The 17681-nt window shown below is 27.6% G+C and overlaps 1 protein-coding gene across 1 annotated transcript; it reads left to right on the top strand.

The window, feature by feature from the left end:
• Window positions 1-15825: 15825 nt before the first annotated feature.
• LOC122501900 lies at window positions 15826-16871 on the top strand. Its single transcript, XM_043611674.1, has 2 exons — window positions 15826-16006; window positions 16250-16871. Exons 1-2 carry the CDS (start codon window positions 15863-15865, stop codon window positions 16865-16867), a joined length of 762 nt encoding a protein of 253 aa, XP_043467609.1. The 5' UTR covers window positions 15826-15862; the 3' UTR covers window positions 16868-16871.
• The last annotated feature ends 810 nt before the right edge of the window (window positions 16872-17681 follow it).

Here is a 17681-nt window from a genome sequence, read left to right as displayed (position 1 = left end):
CTTGACTTTTTTTGAAAACATATTTTTTTCGATTTAATATAAGATAAGTAAAATTAATCAAATCACAACTGTGAATAGTGATTTTTAAAGGGTTTTTCACGTGTTACAAGCTTATGACGGAAAAAAGTTGTTTTATTTCAATTTGACCTTGAAATTAAATTAAAATTAAAAACTGAGATCAATTGAGTCAATTAAAAGTGAGATTCTAGTTCACACAAATTTTAATGCAATAATTGAAATTTAGAAAATTTTCAAAACATATTGCTAATCTTTAAAAAATCAATATTGAATAGTCTAAATCCAATACAATAAAGAGAACGAAAATTTACCGATGTTCTATAACATTTTTAGCATATGGATTCTTGTAAGTTCCCCGGTACTGGGGCAAAGATAGTTAAAAATTTTTGTTTATTCTTTCACTGCAAATAAATTATAGCTAAATAACCAGGCTTTCCAAAGATACTATTCGTTTCCTACTAAATATTTTGGTTTGTCCGCTAGATCCGAAAATTTCTAAAATAGTAAAGTTTACTAGTAAATAGTAATTTCTAATGTAAATTAGTAAAAGTTACTAATTAAAAAAAACAAAAAACTATATTAGAACTTTTAAGTGAAAATAAAAAGTAGAATTTTCTTTAAGTATAACTTTTTGAATGGAAGTGAACGAGGTGAATGTGAGAATTTTTAGAATAAAAAAATTTTTTTTTGTGAATATCAAAATTCTTAAGTGAAATTAAAAGAGAAAATTTTCTTCACAAAAAGTAAGTTTTGAGTGAAAGTCAAATTTTATCAGTGAAATTGGAAATTTTTTTTTTAAATTTAAATTGAAAATATTTTGTGTGAAATTAAAAGCCAAAAGTTTTTGGGTGAAAGTTGAAAGCGAAAATTTTTTTGGGTGAAAGTTATTTAAGTGAAATTGAATGTGAAAATTTTTTGTGTTTGAAAGTTGAAAGTAAAAATTATTTGGGTGAAATTGAAAGTGAACATTTTTTTGATGAAAGTGAAAGTTATTTAGGTGAAATTAAAAGTGAAAATTTTTTTGGTGAAAGTGAAAGTGAAAGTTATTTGGGTAAAATTGAAAGTGAAATTTTTTTTGGTGAAAGTGAAAATTTTTTTGGGTGAAAATTGAAAATTTTTTTGGGTGAAAATTGAAAGTGAAAATTTTTTTTGGGTGAAATTGAAAGTGAAAATGTTTTGGGTGAAATTCAAAGTGAAAATTTTTTGGGTGAAAATTGAATGTGAAAGTAAAAGTTGAAATTGAAAGTGAAAATTTTTTTGGGTAAAATTGAAAGTGAAAGTGAAAGTTGAAAGTGAAAGTTGAAATTGAAAGTTACGTGAACGCACCCCAGTAACTTTATTTGAAATAAATTAAGTGCAATCAATTTTAATTTTTTGATATTTTTGGAAAAGGCAGCTTGAACACTCGTAAAATAAATTACTTTAAGTTCATCATCGTGAATTCTGGTTCTAAATAATTCAGTCTAAGTAGAAAAATGTAAAAACGGAAATTTAAATCAGTAACTTTATTTGAAATAAATTAAGTGCAATCATTTTTAATTTTTTGACATTTTGGGAAAAGGCATCTTGAACACTCGTAAAATAATATAATTCAGGTTCAGCCTAGTGAATTCAGGTTCAGAATAATTCAGTCTTAGTAGAAAAATGTAGAAACGGAAATTTAAATCAGTAACTTTATTTGAAATAAATTAAGTGCAATAAATTATAATTTTTTGATATTTTGGGAAAAGGCAGCTTGAACACTTGTAAAATAAACTAATTTATGTTGAGCCTAGTAGATTCTGGTTCAAAATAATTCAGTCTAAGTAGAAAAATCTAGAAAAAGAAATTTAAATCAATATTTCTATTTAAAATAAATTAAATGCAATTAATCTTAATTTATTGATATTTTTGGAAAAGGCAGCTTGAACACTTGTAAAATAAAATAATTTATGTTCAGCTTAGTAAATTCTGGTACAGAATAATACAATCTAAGTTGAAAACTGTAGAAACGGAAATTTTAAACAATAATTCTATTTAAAATAAATTAAATGCTATAAATTTTAATTTTTTGATATTTTGGGAAAAGGCAGCTTGAAGACCTGTAAAATAAAGTAATTTATGTTCAGCCTAGTAAATTCTGGTACAGAATAATTCATTTTAAGTCGAAAAATGTAGACACGGAAATTTAAATAAGTAACTTTATTTGAAATAAATTAAGTGCAATTAATTTTAATTTTTTGATATTTTGGGAAAAGGCAGCTTGAACACTTGTATAATAAAATAAATTATGTTTAGCCTAGTGAATTCTGGTACAGAATAATTCAGTCTAAGTAGAAAAATGTAGAAACGAAAATTTAAATAAGTAACTTTATTTAAAATAAATTAAATGCAATTAATTTTAATTTTTTTTATATTTTGGGAAAAGGCAGCTTGAACACTCGTAAAATAAAATAATTTATGTTCAGCCTAGTAAATTTTGGTACAAAATATTTCAGTCTAAGTAGAAAAATGTAGAAACGGAAATTTAAATAAGTAACTTTATTTAAAATAAATTAAATTCCATAAATTTTAATTTTTTGATATTTTGGGAAAAGGCAGCTTGAACACCTGTAAAATAAAGTAATTTATGTTCAGCCTAGTGAATTGTAGTACAGAATATTTCATTTTAAGTAGAAAAATGTAGACACGGAAATTTAAATAAGTAACTTTATTTGAAATAAATTAAGTGCAATTAATTTTAATTTTTTGATATTTTGGGAAAAGGCAGCTTGAACACTTGTAAAATAAAGTAATTTATGTTGAGCCTAGTGAATTCTGGTTCAAAATAATTCAGTCTGAGTAGAAAAATGTAGAAACAGAAATTTAAATCAATAATTCTATATAAAATAAATTAAATGCAATTATTTTTAATTTTTTTTTATATTTTCGGCAAAGGCATCTTGAACAATCGTAAAATAAAATAATTTAGGTTCAGCCTAGTAAGTTTTTGTTGAAAATAATACAATCTAATTAGAAAAATGTAGAAACGGAAATTTAAATAAGTAACTTTATTTAAAATAAATTAAATGCAATAAATTTTAATTTTTTGATATTTTAGGAAAAGGCAGCTTGAACACTCGTAAAATAAAATAATTTATGTTCAGCCTAGTGAATTCTGGTACAGAATAATTCAGTCTAAGTAGAAAAATGTAGAAACGAAAATTTAAATAAGTAACTTTATTTAAAATAAATTAAATGCAATAAATTTTAATTTTTTGATATTTTGGGAAAAGGCAGCTTGAACACTCGTAAAATAAAATAATTTATGTTGAGCCTAGTGAATTCTGGTTCAAAATAATTCAGTCTAAGTAGAAAAATGTAGAAACAGAAATTTAAATCAATAATTCTATTTAAAATAAATTAAATGCAATTAATTTTAATTTTTTTATATTTTGGGAAAAGGCATCTTGAACACTCGTAAAATAAAATAATTTATGTTCAGCTTAGTAAATTCTGGTACAGAATAATACAATCTAAGTAGAAAACTGTAGAAACGGAAATTTTAAACAATAATTCTATTTAAAATAAATTAAATGCTATAAATTTTAATTTTTTGATATTTTGGGAAAAGGCAGCTTGAAGACCTGTAAAATAAAGTAATTTATGTTCAGCCTAGTAAATTCTGGTACAGAATAATTCATTTTAAGTCGAAAAATGTAGACACGGAAATTAAAATAAGTAACTTTATTTGAAATAAATTAAGTGCAATTAATTTTAATTTTTTGATATTTTGGGGAAAGGCAGCTTGAACACTTGTATAATAAAATAAATTATGTTTAGCCTAGTGAATTCTGGTTCAGAATAATTCAGTCTAAGTAGAAAAATGTAGAAACGAAAATTTAAATAAGTAACTTTATTTAAAATAAATTAAATGCAATTAATTATAATTTTTTTTATATTTTGGGAAAAGGCATCTTCAACAATCGTAAAATAAAATAATTTAGGTTCAGCCTAGTCAGTTTTTGTTGAAAATAATACAATCTAAGTAGAAAAATGTAGAAACGGAAATTTAAAACAATAATTCTATTTAAAAAAAATTAATTGCAATAAATTTTAATTTTTTGATATTTTGGGAAAAGGCAGCTTGAACACTTGTAAAATAAAATAATTTATGTTCAGCCTAGTGAATTCTGGTACAGAATAATTCAGTCTAAGTAGAAAAATGTAGAAACGAAAATTTAAATAAGTAACTTTATTTAAAATAAATTAAATGCAATAAATTTTAATTTTTTGATATTTTGGGAAAAGGCAGCTTGAACACTCGTAAAATAAAATAATTTATGTTCAGCCTAGTAAATTTTGGTACAAAATAATTCAGTCTAAGTAGAAAAATGTAGAAACGGAAATTTAAATAAGTAACTTTATTTAAAATAAATTAAATTCCATAAATTTTAATTTTTTGATATTTTGGGAAAAGGCAGCTTGAACACCTGTAAAATAAAGTAATTTATGTTCAGCTTAGTGAATTGTAGTACAGAATATTTCATTTTAAGTAGAAAAATGTAGACACGGAAATTTAAATAAGTAACTTTATTTGAAATAAATTAAGTGCAATTAATTTTAATTTTTTGATATTTTGGGAAAAGGCAGCTTGAACACTTGTAAAATAAAGTAATTTATGTTGAGCCTAGTGAATTCTGGTTCAAAATAATTCAGTCTAAGTAGAAAAATGTAGAAACAGAAATTTAAATCAATAATTCTATATAAAATAAATTAAATGCAATTATTTTTAATTTTTTTTATATTTTCGGCAAAGGCATCTTGAACAATCGTAAAATAAAATAATTTAGGTTCAGCCTAGTAAGTTTTTGTTGAAAATAATACAATCTAATTAGAAAAATGTAGAAACGGAAATTTAAATAAGTAACTTTATTTAAAATAAATTAAATGCAATAAATTTTAATTTTTTGATATTTTAGGAAAAGGCAGCTTGAACACTCGTAAAATAAAATAATTTATGTTCAGCCTAGTGAATTCTGGTACAGAATAATTCAGTCTAAGTAGAAAAATGTAGAAACGAAAATTTAAATAAGTAACTTTATTTAAAATAAATTAAATGCAATAAATTTTAATTTTTTGATGTTTTGGGAAAAGGCAGCTTGAACACTCGTAAAATAAAATAATTTATGTTGAGCCTAGTGAATTCTGGTTCAAAATAATTCAGTCTAAGTAGAAAAATGTAGAAACAGAAATTTAAATCAATAATTCTATTTAAAATAAATTAAATGCAATTAATTTTAATTTTTTTATATTTTGGGAAAAGGCATCTTGAACACTCGTAAAATAAAATAATTTATGTTCAGCCTAGTGAATTCTGGTTCAGAATAATTAAGTCTGAGTAGAAAAATGTAGAAACGGAAATTTAAATCAATAATTCTATTTAAAATAATTTAATTGCAATCAATTTTAATTTTTTTATATTTAGGTTAAAGGCAGCTTGAACACTCGCTAAATTAAATAATTGCTGTTCAGCCTTGTAAATTCTTGTTTAGAATAATTTAATGTAAGTAGAAAAATGTAGAAACAGATTATTTTAATAATTTTTTTTAATATAAATTAATTGCAGTCTATTAGTTTTTTTGTTTTTATGGGAAAAGGCAGCTTGAACAATCGTTAAATTAAATAAATTCTGTTCAGCCTAGTGAATTCCTGATCAGAATAATTCAATCTAAGTAGAAAAATGTAGAAACGGAATATTATTTTAATAATTTTATTTAAAATAAATTAATTGCTGTTAATTTGATTTTATTGTTTTTATGGGAAAAGGCAGCTTGAACACTTGTTAAATTAAATATTTTCTGTTCTCTTTAGTCCATTCTTGATCAGAGTTATTTAATCTAAATAGAAAAATGTAGAAACGGAAAATTACTCAATAATTTTATTCAATTTAAATTAATTGTAGTTGATTTAAATTTTTTTGTGTTTATTGGAAAAGGCAGCTTGAACACTCGTTAAATAAAATAATTTCTGTTCAGCCTAGTCTATTCTTGATTAGAATAATTCAATCTAAGTAGAAAAATGTAGAAATGGAATGTTATGAGTGTGAGAGAAATGGATATTTATGTTTGCGAAGCGCTTCCTTTCCCTTTTTTTCTCCTTCCACGATACTATGTGTAATCAACCTTTCAACGACCACCCGTAACACTGCGCATTGCGCATTTGAGCATCAGTCCTGGGACCGATAGTGATATTTCCTGTTTTCAGCCTGCTTACATGGGGTACTTTCTTTGAATTTTGTGAATCCATTATTTCTTTCTGTTTGGTTGCCCGTTAGTGAAAACCCCGCCACCACGGCAAGGTCCACGGAATATATCCATCATACCAGTCGTGTCTGGCAGCGGGCCCACTTCTCCCAGTACATTAAAGGCATCAATGATGTTCGGCAGTGAAAAATCAGCGGCGGAGGTTTGCTTGGGTCTTGTAGACGGTCTTGACCTTTTTCAAAGTCCCGATTACAATTCGAAAAAATATTTATAATTATTAAAATAGGGAGTGATTTTCCCAAAATAGAAAATATCAATTGTCTGAAAAATACACCATTTTTTATTATCAAACTTCTACTACAAATTCCGAAAATAATAATGGAGGTTTCCTATGAATTTCAAGTGAGCTAAACCATTTTAGTAATCAGGAAAAATTTTTCTAAAATATTTGTTTTCATAAATTTTCAAATTGTTGACATTCACATCAATAATATTACGATTCATATGTTTTTAAAAATGCACGTCAACAATATGAAAAACCCTTCCCGTGCAGAAATCGCCACTTTTGTTCCCGATTACCGCCCTGGCCCCGGTCGGGTTTTCATGATCTGGCCCCGACTTCGTGGCCCCGACCAGGACCAGGCCGGGTTTGCCCAAGGATCTACAAACAGCGCACAATAGGATTTTTTTACAATTTACTGTTCAAAACTGTCTACAGCCTACAATTCTTAACCGGTTTCAGTATTCTTTATTTTAAATTAAAGGCGAATAAATTCTTAAGACATCCCTTAAGGTCAATTTTTTAGTTCTTAATTGTTTATAATTTTTATTTTCAATCAAAGTTAACAAATTAATACAATTTTTCAAAAAAGGAGGCTTATTTTCTTATTCCGTTGCTGCATATGATCTGAATCAGTTTAAATTAATACAATATGACCACCACACAATTAATAAAACAGAAAGTAATTTATATCAATTGTTATAAACAATATTAATTAACAAATAGTTAACTTTTATTTCTCTCCACTAAAAAATGTTTTTTTCACCTTTTCTTTTTAATTTAAGTTCATTTAAAGAATATTTGTCCTTTTTGATTATAAAATAACTTATTTAAATTGTTATAAACAATATTAATTAACAAATAGTTAACATTGATTCCTATTCCACTAAAAATTTTTTCTTCACATTTTCTTTTTAATTTAAGTCTATTTAAAGAATATTTGTCTTTTTTTGATTAAAAAATAACTTATTTAAATTGTGTGACGAAGCGAAATAGGGCTACCATCACATTGAGCACTACTACTGAGAGACTTTAAATGTCGGACGTCCAGTAGTTAGTGCAGGAAAATAGACCCTCGGTTCTCTCGCGAGTGAGTTATCCTAAGAGCCTTATATAAACTCGCCGGCGAGTGGACAGAGGGCAGTGCGGCGTCAACTCTCCAACCATTCGGAAGGAAGCAGTCAGAGAGATCAGCCAAGCAGTTCTGCCAAGCAGCTCGACCCCAGCACCCAGTGGTTACCAGGTACGTGAGGCATCTTCTTTGGGACCGCCACCTCGGCGTCGGAGAAGGTGTAACTGGAGTTGTCCATCCTCTTTTCCAACACTTACCCGGTTTCCTTTCTCTCATCTCAGTGCATGCTGCAATGGCTGCTGGGAAAACCTCCTAAGTTCCACGACGAACGCCATCTCGGCTGTCGATCCCTAAATTAAGTCGCGAAACCGACCCCATGACCGCGAGTGATAATAATTAACGGTGAACGCCACACTAGCTGTTGTTAAACCGCGAGTGACATTATCGACGGTGCACGCCACACCGGCTGCCGTTAAACCGCGAGTGTCGAGAACTTACCAACGGTGCATGCTGCGCTAGCTGTCGTCGATACGCGAGTGACTCTCATGATAAACTTACCTACGGTGCACGCTGCGCTAGCTGCCGTCGATACGTGAGTGACTCTCATGATAAACTTACCTTCGGTGCACGCTACCTCAGCTGCCGTTGATCGCGAGTGATTCCCCTGAAATCAAGAACATACCTCAGGAGAATGAGCTCGAAGCCACCTATCGATAAATAGAAAGAACCAACCAACGAAATTCAAATCACGTTGATTTACACTTATCTGTAGAAATCAAATCCAGCGTATCTCATCGTATCCTCTCTAATAGAAAATTACGTTAAATTCGTTGCCTTCCAACTTTTCACTTACCTGTGGATTAAGTTTACGAGTTACAATCCCCATCACCTGAAAGAAAGAAAATTTTATTTTATTTTACTACGGAAGTCAAAGTTCAGTTTAATTGTTTACCAAAAAGTTAGAAAGGGAGTGTAAATTGTCTTACTTAATTGAGAGGAAGAAAATATTGATCTCATTAACTCAGTTCATTAATACTCACCTATGGATAAAGACCATCGACCAAAATTGTTCTCCACCTAAAAACAAAGAAAAATTATTTTAGTTTAGAAAGAATTCAAATCATTACTTTGTTAAGTGTGAGGAAATAAGAGAAATATTATTTTGTTCATTTACTCACTTAAGAGTTAAAGGTAACGTCGTGGTCCGCCTGAAAGGTGAAAGTTAAGAACATATCATTTTAATTAAAATTTAGTTTAATTATTTTTTACTCAAATGAAGTTTAGTTAATTTTAGTTCAAATCAGGTTCAGTTTAAATTTAAGTTTAATTTTTACTCACCCATGAGTTGAAAATAGTTATCGACGAAGAGAAAAAGTTTATTTTTGTTATTATTATAATTTTCGAGATCATATTATTTAGTTTATTTTCTCTAAAAAATAAAATAAATCACACACCATAACAAGGGATTTACCCACGAAATCCACCACCACTTTAAACACAAGCACAAATTAACACTAAACAATTATACCAAATTGATAATTGTAAGTCGTCGCCCAGAAAATTATGGACAATAAATAAGTGATTTATCTTCAATCGATTGTGTCATTATTTTATCTTCGTGTTCCTTCCCAAAATTGAATGAAATTAAAGAAACAATAAGAGGAAGAATAGAACGAAACATTACAATTGTTATAAAAGTAGATAGGCTGGGGGAGTTCTGGATAGTAGAAATCTTTTACCGGCATTACCGACATTTTTTAGCGAAAAAAATGAGGGTTGTGCAATAATGCGCAATAAAAAGAAAGCTTGGTATTTCCTGTTTTTGATTTTCGGAAGGTGCATACTTTACCGATGACGCATTTTTTCGGTTCTTTGTTCTTAGGTGTTAAGAATGTTTTTTATAATAATTTAAGTATCAATATTAAAGAAAAATTATTTTGATGAAAGAAAAGTGTTTGGGTCCAGACTCCCCGTAGCGAGGGATTTTCAAGTAGTAGTAAGAGCGAGGAAAAATAGTTTGGGTAATAAATCTTAAGTCTAGGCAGGCCTCCCCCGCAGCGCGAGGGATTAACAAGTGCTAAAGAGTAGCACAATGCAGGCATTGTCCCTTTCTTCTCTAAATACCCAAAATTTTATTACTGTTGAAACAAGTGGAGCAGGTTTCAAACAGGTGCAGTAGGTTTGAAACAGGTGAATTTTTGACAAATAAATATATATTGTTTGTTTCTTTTTCAATTTAAATTTATTTTTAACATGCTATTTAATTTAATTAATTTAATATTATTAATTTATTTTTTTAATTATTATATATTTATTATTAACATATTATTATTAATAAATTATTAATAATGTTAAAAAATGAGGGTTGTGCAATAGTGCGCAATAAAAAAAAAACTTGGTATTTCCTGTTTTTGATTTTCGGAAGGTGCATTTTTTATCGATGACGTATTTTTTTCGGTTCTTTGTTCTTAGGTATTAAGAATGTTTTTTATAATAATTTAATTAGAATTGTTATGAAAAGTTTATTTATAACTTCCAAGAAGCGTTATCTGTTTTTTGCGTTTTGGAGTTATGGGTACATTCTTTGGGAATTACGTTATTTAAATTCTCGTTATATTATACTTTTGTCTTTGAGGTATCAAATTTTCTATTCATCTTTGTGCGATTATAAGTTTTAAAGAAACAATCTTTTTACATCTCTCACATGTTGACAGGTTTATTACTTTTAGAGATCGCCGGCCTGAAATTTGAGTGCGGAGTTTTCCATCTTATAGGTTACGTTTAAACTTTTCAGCTGTATGAAGAGCGAGTGTATTGTTACGTGCTATGGAGAAAAAAAGCTGAGAAAAAAATGTTTTGATTTTTCGACTGGAGACTGAAGAATAAAGCCTTTATCTCAATTTGGAGAAAGTATTATTTTACACTAATATTTTTTAATTCGAATATTAGTCATCGTATGACTTCATTTTTTCAGATCGTGAGAAAGGAAATGATTATTGTATTTCCAGGAATTGTTTTTAACAATTTTTTATTTAACCTTTATTTAACCTTGAAAATTAGTATAAATGGAAGGGAACATTTGTTAATAATTATTAGTATTGTATAAACAAGGTGCTTGTTCGGTTGCTCGTGTTTGTTAAACAAAAAAACATTTATTTTTTAATCTAACGAAAAAAGAACGGAAAAAATGGATTCTGTAGATTTTTATAAACTCATTGAAATTATTGAGAATGCTTATGATATAGTGAAAAATATTAAAAGTAAAAAGAAATTATTATTTGAATCGGAAAAGTGGATGAAATTAGCGGTAAAAAATATTAATCTTTTAAATAAAATTTTGAAATCAAAAAAGAATTGATTAACGTGAATAAACGAAAAAGAATTTTAACAACAGTTGGAATTTTAAAAACAATTAGTGAAAGATTTAAAGAAATTCAAAAAACTGGTAGAGGTAGCACAGGAAAAAAGGAAAAAAGAATAAAATGGGAAAATTTAGAATCAGCTTTTGAGAATAGGATTAAAACAGGAATGGTGATTAATTTAAAACACAAAGATTTATTCAACTTTTTAGAAGAGTCTAAATCATTAATAAAATCACGATTAAAAAAAGCCTTTAGAGAAAATAGTAGTTTAAAAGTAAATTTTGTTTTAATGGGTAATTTTACAACTATTGAAAGCGGTGAAAATATAGAAGAAAAAAAATCTTTTAATACGAAAAATGAAGTTATTTCTCCCTTCTCAGATTTGGATGCAATTCTTAATAAATTAAATAAATATATTTTAAAAGAAGTGGAGGAATTTAATGAAAACAAGTCAGGTTGGTCATTAAAAGAGATTTTAAATTTAATGGTGAACATAAATAGACATGCGCCAATTCAAGTAGGCTGTTCGGAAAATATAAAATTGCCAAAATTTATTATAGAAAAACATGCTGTTGTAAATATAAAAAATGCAGACAATTATTGTTTTCTTTGGTCAGTAATGGCAGCTTTGTTTCCAGTAAAAAATAACGCGAATCTGATTAGTTCTTATCCGGATTTTAGGAATGTTTTAAAATATGAGGGAATAAATTTTCCTATAAGTTTGAAAGATGTGTCTAAATTCGAAAAAATGAATAGTTTGAAGATAAATATTTATAGTTTGGAAAAAGTTGGTAAAAATAAAGAAGAGATTGTTCCTTTTTATTTAAGTGACAATTTCTCTAAAAAAGATACTATTCACTTACTGATGATAAATAAAGGAGAAACTTTTTCTGCAATAAATAAAAGTGATAAAATAAACGATATTGATAATAATAGTAATAATTATCATTTTGCGTGGATTCGCAATTTGTCGCGATTGGTAAAGTCACAATTTACAAAACACAACGGTCGAACTTGGTTATGCGATAGATGTTTATGTCATTTTAATTATGAAAATTCATTTCTCAAACATAAAACTGATTGTATGAATTTAAACAAGTGTAAGGTTATTCTACCGACAGAAGAGGAGAATATTTTAAAATTTAAAAATTTCAGATTCAAAGAAAAGGTGCCATTTGTACTGTATGCCGATACTGAAAGTCTTTTAGAACCTATTAATGATAATAAAGTAATATCTGGGGCGTATAGAAAACATATTCCGACGAGCGTTGCATATTATCTAAAATGTGATTTTGATGATTCACTATCAGTGTTTGAAACTTATAGAGGGCAGGATTGCATTTCATGGTTTATGGAAAAATTAATAAGTATTGCTGATTTAGTTGACTTGTATTTAAAAACAATAGTACCAATGGAAACTTTATCTTTTCAACAAGAATTAGAATTTAGAACTGCAAAAATTTGTCATATTTGTGAAGATTCATTTGAAGATAATGATACTAAACATCGCGATCACTGTCATTTCACGGGAAAATATAGGTGTGCAGCTCACCAGGGTTGTAATATTAATTATAAAAATTCTCATTCGATTCCTGTAATTTTTCATAATTTATCAGGGTACGATGCACATTTTTTTATTAAAGAATTGTGCACTTGTTTTGACGGACCTTTAAAACTTTTACCAATAAATAAAGAAAAATATATATCGTTCACTAAATACGTAGATGGCAAGAATGTATGTTTTAAATTTTTAGATTCGTTTAGATTTATGCCTAGTAGTTTAGATAAGTTGGCGACTTTTTTAAACAATAACGAAAAAAAAATTACTGCGAAATATTGCAGTAATATTGATGAATTTAATTTACTGGTCAGAAAAGGGGTTTTTCCGTACGAATACATTGATAGTTGGCAAAAATTAGAGGAAAATAAATTGCCGCCTATAGAAGCATTTTTTTCGAAATTGAATAATTCAAACATATCAAATGAAGATTATGAGCATGCTTGCCAAGTGTGGAATACATTTAATTTAAATAATTTGGGGGAATATTCTGATTTATATTTAAAAACAGATGTTTTACTTTTAGCCGACATTTTTGAAAATTTTCGAAAAACATGTTTGTCAGCATATAATTTAGATCCCTTACACTATTTTACTGCACCAGGACTGGCATTTGATGCTATGTTAAAATACACGAAAATAAAACTAGAGTTATTGCGAGATATTGACATGTTACTTTTCATAGAAAAAGGTATTCGCGGAGGAATTTCTCAATGCTCAAATAGGTACGCGAAAGCAAACAATCGTTTTATGGGGCCAGAATTTAATTCAGAAATTGAAGAGTCTTATATAATGTATTTTGATATAAATAATTTGTATGGCACAGCAATGAGTCATTTTTTACCCTATTCTGATTTTCAATGGGAGACCAATTTATTAGGATTTGATGTGGATAAAATTGATGACGATTCTTCTTTTGGATATATTTTAGAAGTAGATTTAGAATATCCTGCAGAATTGCATGATTTGCATAAAGATTTGCCCTTATGCCCAGAACATTTTATTCCCCCCGCTCCAGACAGCAAATTACCTAAATTGATACCACATTTATTTTCTAGAACAAAATATGTAATTCATTATAGAAATTTAAAATATTATTTAAAACTTGGAATGAAATTAACGAAAATTCATAGAATATTAAAATTTAAACAATCTCAATGGCTAAAAAAGTATATTGATTTAAATACAGAATTCCGAAAAAAGTCTACAAATATATTTGAAAAGAATTTTTACAAGTTAATGAATAATTCTGTTTTTGGGAAAACAATGGAAAATATAAGAAACCATAAAGATATTCGTATTGTTACAAAATGGGAAGGTAGATATGGTGCCAAAGCTCTTATTAGTAAACCGAATTTCAACAGTTGTTATATTTTAGAAAAGAATTTAGTTATAATAGAGATGAATAAAGTTAAAATTATATTTAATAAACCGATTTACGTGGGATTTAGCATTCTTGATATATCGAAACTCTTTCTTTACGATTTTCACTATAATTATATTAAAAAAAATTTCGCTGATAAATCTAAATTACTGTACACAGATACTGATAGTTTAATTTATCATATTAAAATTCCAAACATCTATGATTATATTAAGCGAGATTCCGATTATTTCGATACTTCCGATTATCCAGAAAATAACTGCTATGGTATACAATTAAAAAATAATAAAGTGCTCGGTTTAATGAAAGATGAATGCAACGGAAAAATTGTCACCGAGTTTATCGGCTTGAGATCAAAATTATATTCATATAAAATATTAAACGAAAATCGTGAGAAAAAAAAAGCTAAAGGCGTCAGGTCTTCAGCTTTAAAAGAAATTACATTTGACGACTATAAAAAAACACTTTTTTCCAATGAAAATCTAGTTAAAAATCAATATTCAATTCGCAGTGAAAAACATCAAGTTTACACTGTAAAACAAAAAAAAGAAGCTTTAAGTTGGTTTGACGATAAAAGAGTACTTTTACCGAAAAATACAGATACGCTTCCTTGGGGGTACAAAAAATTAGTTAAATAATTAATGGAAAAAAAATCAGTAATTTCAATAAAGAGAATTAAAAGTTATATATATATATTCTAATAACCTTTCTCTTTCTCTCTATATGTATTTCTCATGCTCTCACTCTTCATCTTATTAGTCACCATGCTTTTGGCAAAGCCCTTTGTGTGTTATCAGACTTTTCTCTCTCCTTTCAACATATGTTTATGTCTCTGTTCCTCATTTTCTAAACATTCGGGCCGGGTATAAAAAGTGTCCGGCTCCATATAGAGGACTCATTAGAAAAAGTGATCTCTTTTATTGAAGTTTGACACGTCGCGTCAAGAGCAGTGCAGTGATTTTTAAAAAGAGACCTCCTAATTAAGAGCAGTTGGAATACGTGAAAAGTGTTTTATTCAATTTTAGCGAAAAAGTGCAGTGGATTTATTTTTTCCAATTAATCAAAGTGAGCATTATAATTTAACAGTTATTTCTAAAAAAAAAATTTATGAAAAATTCTTTTAATTAACTTTTTTTAGTTTTATGTTATGAAAAAACTCGGTTTTTTAATTTATTCCTTTTCATAAAAATTTAGTTTTATTTCAAATTTTTTATTTTATTTATCATTTGATTCGATGAGTTTACATTTTTTTTTTGCTACGGACTGTGAAAAAAAAATTTTTTTTTAAATTTTAATTAACTTTTAACTTTTTTTTTATGTTCTGCAAAAAAGGTTTTTTTAATTTATTTCTTTTTATAAAAAAATTTTATTTTTTTCATCATTTGATTCATTAAATTTATAAAAAAATTTTGTACACATTTTTTCTTTTTTCAATCAACTTTTAATTTTTTAATTTAGTTACCAATTTTAATTTTGAAATAAATTTTTTTAAATTAACTTTTGACTTTTTTATTTTTTTTTATATTCTGAAAAAAGGTTTTTTAAATTTATTCCTTTTTTTATAAAAAAAATTTAGTTTTTATTTTAAATTTTATTTTATTTTATTAATCATTTGATTCGTTGAATTTATAGAGAAATTTTGTACACATTTTTTTTAATCAACTTTTTAATTTTTAAATTTAGTTACTAATTTTAATTTTAAATAAAATTTTATTTTTTTTCAATTACATTATTTTTTTTAAATAAATTTATTTTGAATGTTAAAAAAAAATTTAATTATTAATTTTTTAAAAATTAATTTAATATTTTTAGAAAATTTATTGCTTTTATGAATTTTTAGTTTTATACAATATTTTTTAAATTTACTCGTGGTTTAGATAAATATTATTCAAGCTCCACGTGCATGGCTGGAAAGTTCCAGCAACGTGGATCAGTTTAAGGAGCTATGCATTACGGGTTTATCAATGCGAGCAAGAGATTTATTTAATGGGATAACCAAATGCTCCACACCTGTATTTTTATCATACAACAATATTAGGGCGAAAGTCAATTCGCTTCTAAATGGATATTGGTTGCGACGAGTGGACATGAACTTTCAAGAAATTTTGGTAAATATTTCTTTCTATAGATTAAATTTTTAATAGTAATTTTTATAATATACCCTTCTTTCTTAAATGTTCATTTTATTTTAATTTAATTAATTTAGTTTTTATCTCAATATATTTCATTCTTAATTTTTTAATATTATTTAACAATTTTTTATTAACATTTGTTTCTATTATTTATTAATTTTTTTTATATTAAATTGTCCATTTTTTATTAACAATTGTTTTTATTATTCTTTGTTTCAGAATAATCAAAATTATATTGGCTTCAATCTTTACTTTCACATTCCATCAGAATGGATTGAAAATTGTTTGGATATTGAAAGGCTGTCCGATTTCCTTATATTAGCTGCAGGTGTTAGGCGGTATTCGCTTTTCAACGACAATCCCATCGATGGAGACGAGTACTTCTTAGAACATTTGAACATTGTCGTTGAAGTAAAAGAGGTTGGCAATTACACATTTTTAATGCAAAGAAGACCTGACATTACGACTTTGGTGGGAGAAGGTTTCGATTTCGATATTATTGATTCGGAAGCTGTACATACTGAAGAAATGGAGGAGATGGAGCAAGGAAATAAAACATGGGGGCAGACCGATATTCAGTTTAATAATATTAACCCAAATGATGTGCTTGCTATTGAAGCCCCCAATGAAGAGGAGGATGAGGAGATGGGGAACGAAGAAGAAAAAGAAGAATTAAAAAGAGCAGTGTTATCTATCCTACCTCCAAAAGAAGAAGAAGAAGTGGAAGAAGGGGAAGTAGTTGAGAAAATGGAGGAGAAAGAACCCTTAAATTTAATTATAAAAAAGGAGCCAGAAGAAGTAAAAGAGGAGAACGTGGAGGGGGGAGAAGAATACTAGTGTGTTTTTATATTATTACACATAGTTTTTTATTCACTTTTATTACGCATTTTTTTTATTAATTCTATTATGCATATTTTTTTTTAAATTTTCTTATACTCCATTTTATTAAATTTTTTTTTTTTTTTTTTTTTTTTTTATTTTTATTTTATTGTTTATACTCCTGCCCTATTGGCCTTACGCACTTCGACAACAGTCCCCGAGAAATACTTTTTTTGGATTAAGCATAACCATTCTACTTTAGAAATTTTTCTATATATATATATTAACCTAATTTTGCGTCTACAGCCGACTTTATTAGGAGTACTCGCATTACGCCTGGACCACCCGTCAATGGGTTTTCTCGCCAGAGAAGAGGGAAACTGTAGAAAACCTCTCTGAGTACAACCGGTTTATCGACAGTCGAGTTCTAATGGTGTGTACCGGACAATAATCGACGGTGCACATCATTATACCTCGACGTCAAACCTCCCGCTCAGATTGTCTCACGTGCCGGAAAAATACCAAGCCAAGTGGGCGCGAACCAAGGGTACTTGTGCCCTTGGTCCTTAAACGACCACCAACGCCAGGCATCTATCCGACTGAGCCAATCTGTCGGTCACCATTTTATTAAATTTAACTTCATTTTCATAAACAAAAAAAATATTGTTTGTTTATAGTTCCATTCTTCGAATGCATTGAAAAATAAAAAACAAAAAAAAAATATTTTTATAGGATGATTTTTGAAATTTCCTTTTTGTCTATTTCAGGTTAATAGTTCATTCTTAAAAATAATAATCGAAACATAAATTGGCAGTTTTGAAATAAATAAGTA

The sequence above is a fragment of the Leptopilina heterotoma genome, unplaced genomic scaffold (genome assembly GCF_015476425.1).
Source record: "Leptopilina heterotoma isolate Lh14 unplaced genomic scaffold, ASM1547642v1 Lhet_1051, whole genome shotgun sequence".
Lineage (NCBI taxonomy): Eukaryota > Metazoa > Arthropoda > Insecta > Hymenoptera > Figitidae > Leptopilina > Leptopilina heterotoma.
This window is presented reverse-complemented; position numbering and strand designations above follow the sequence as displayed.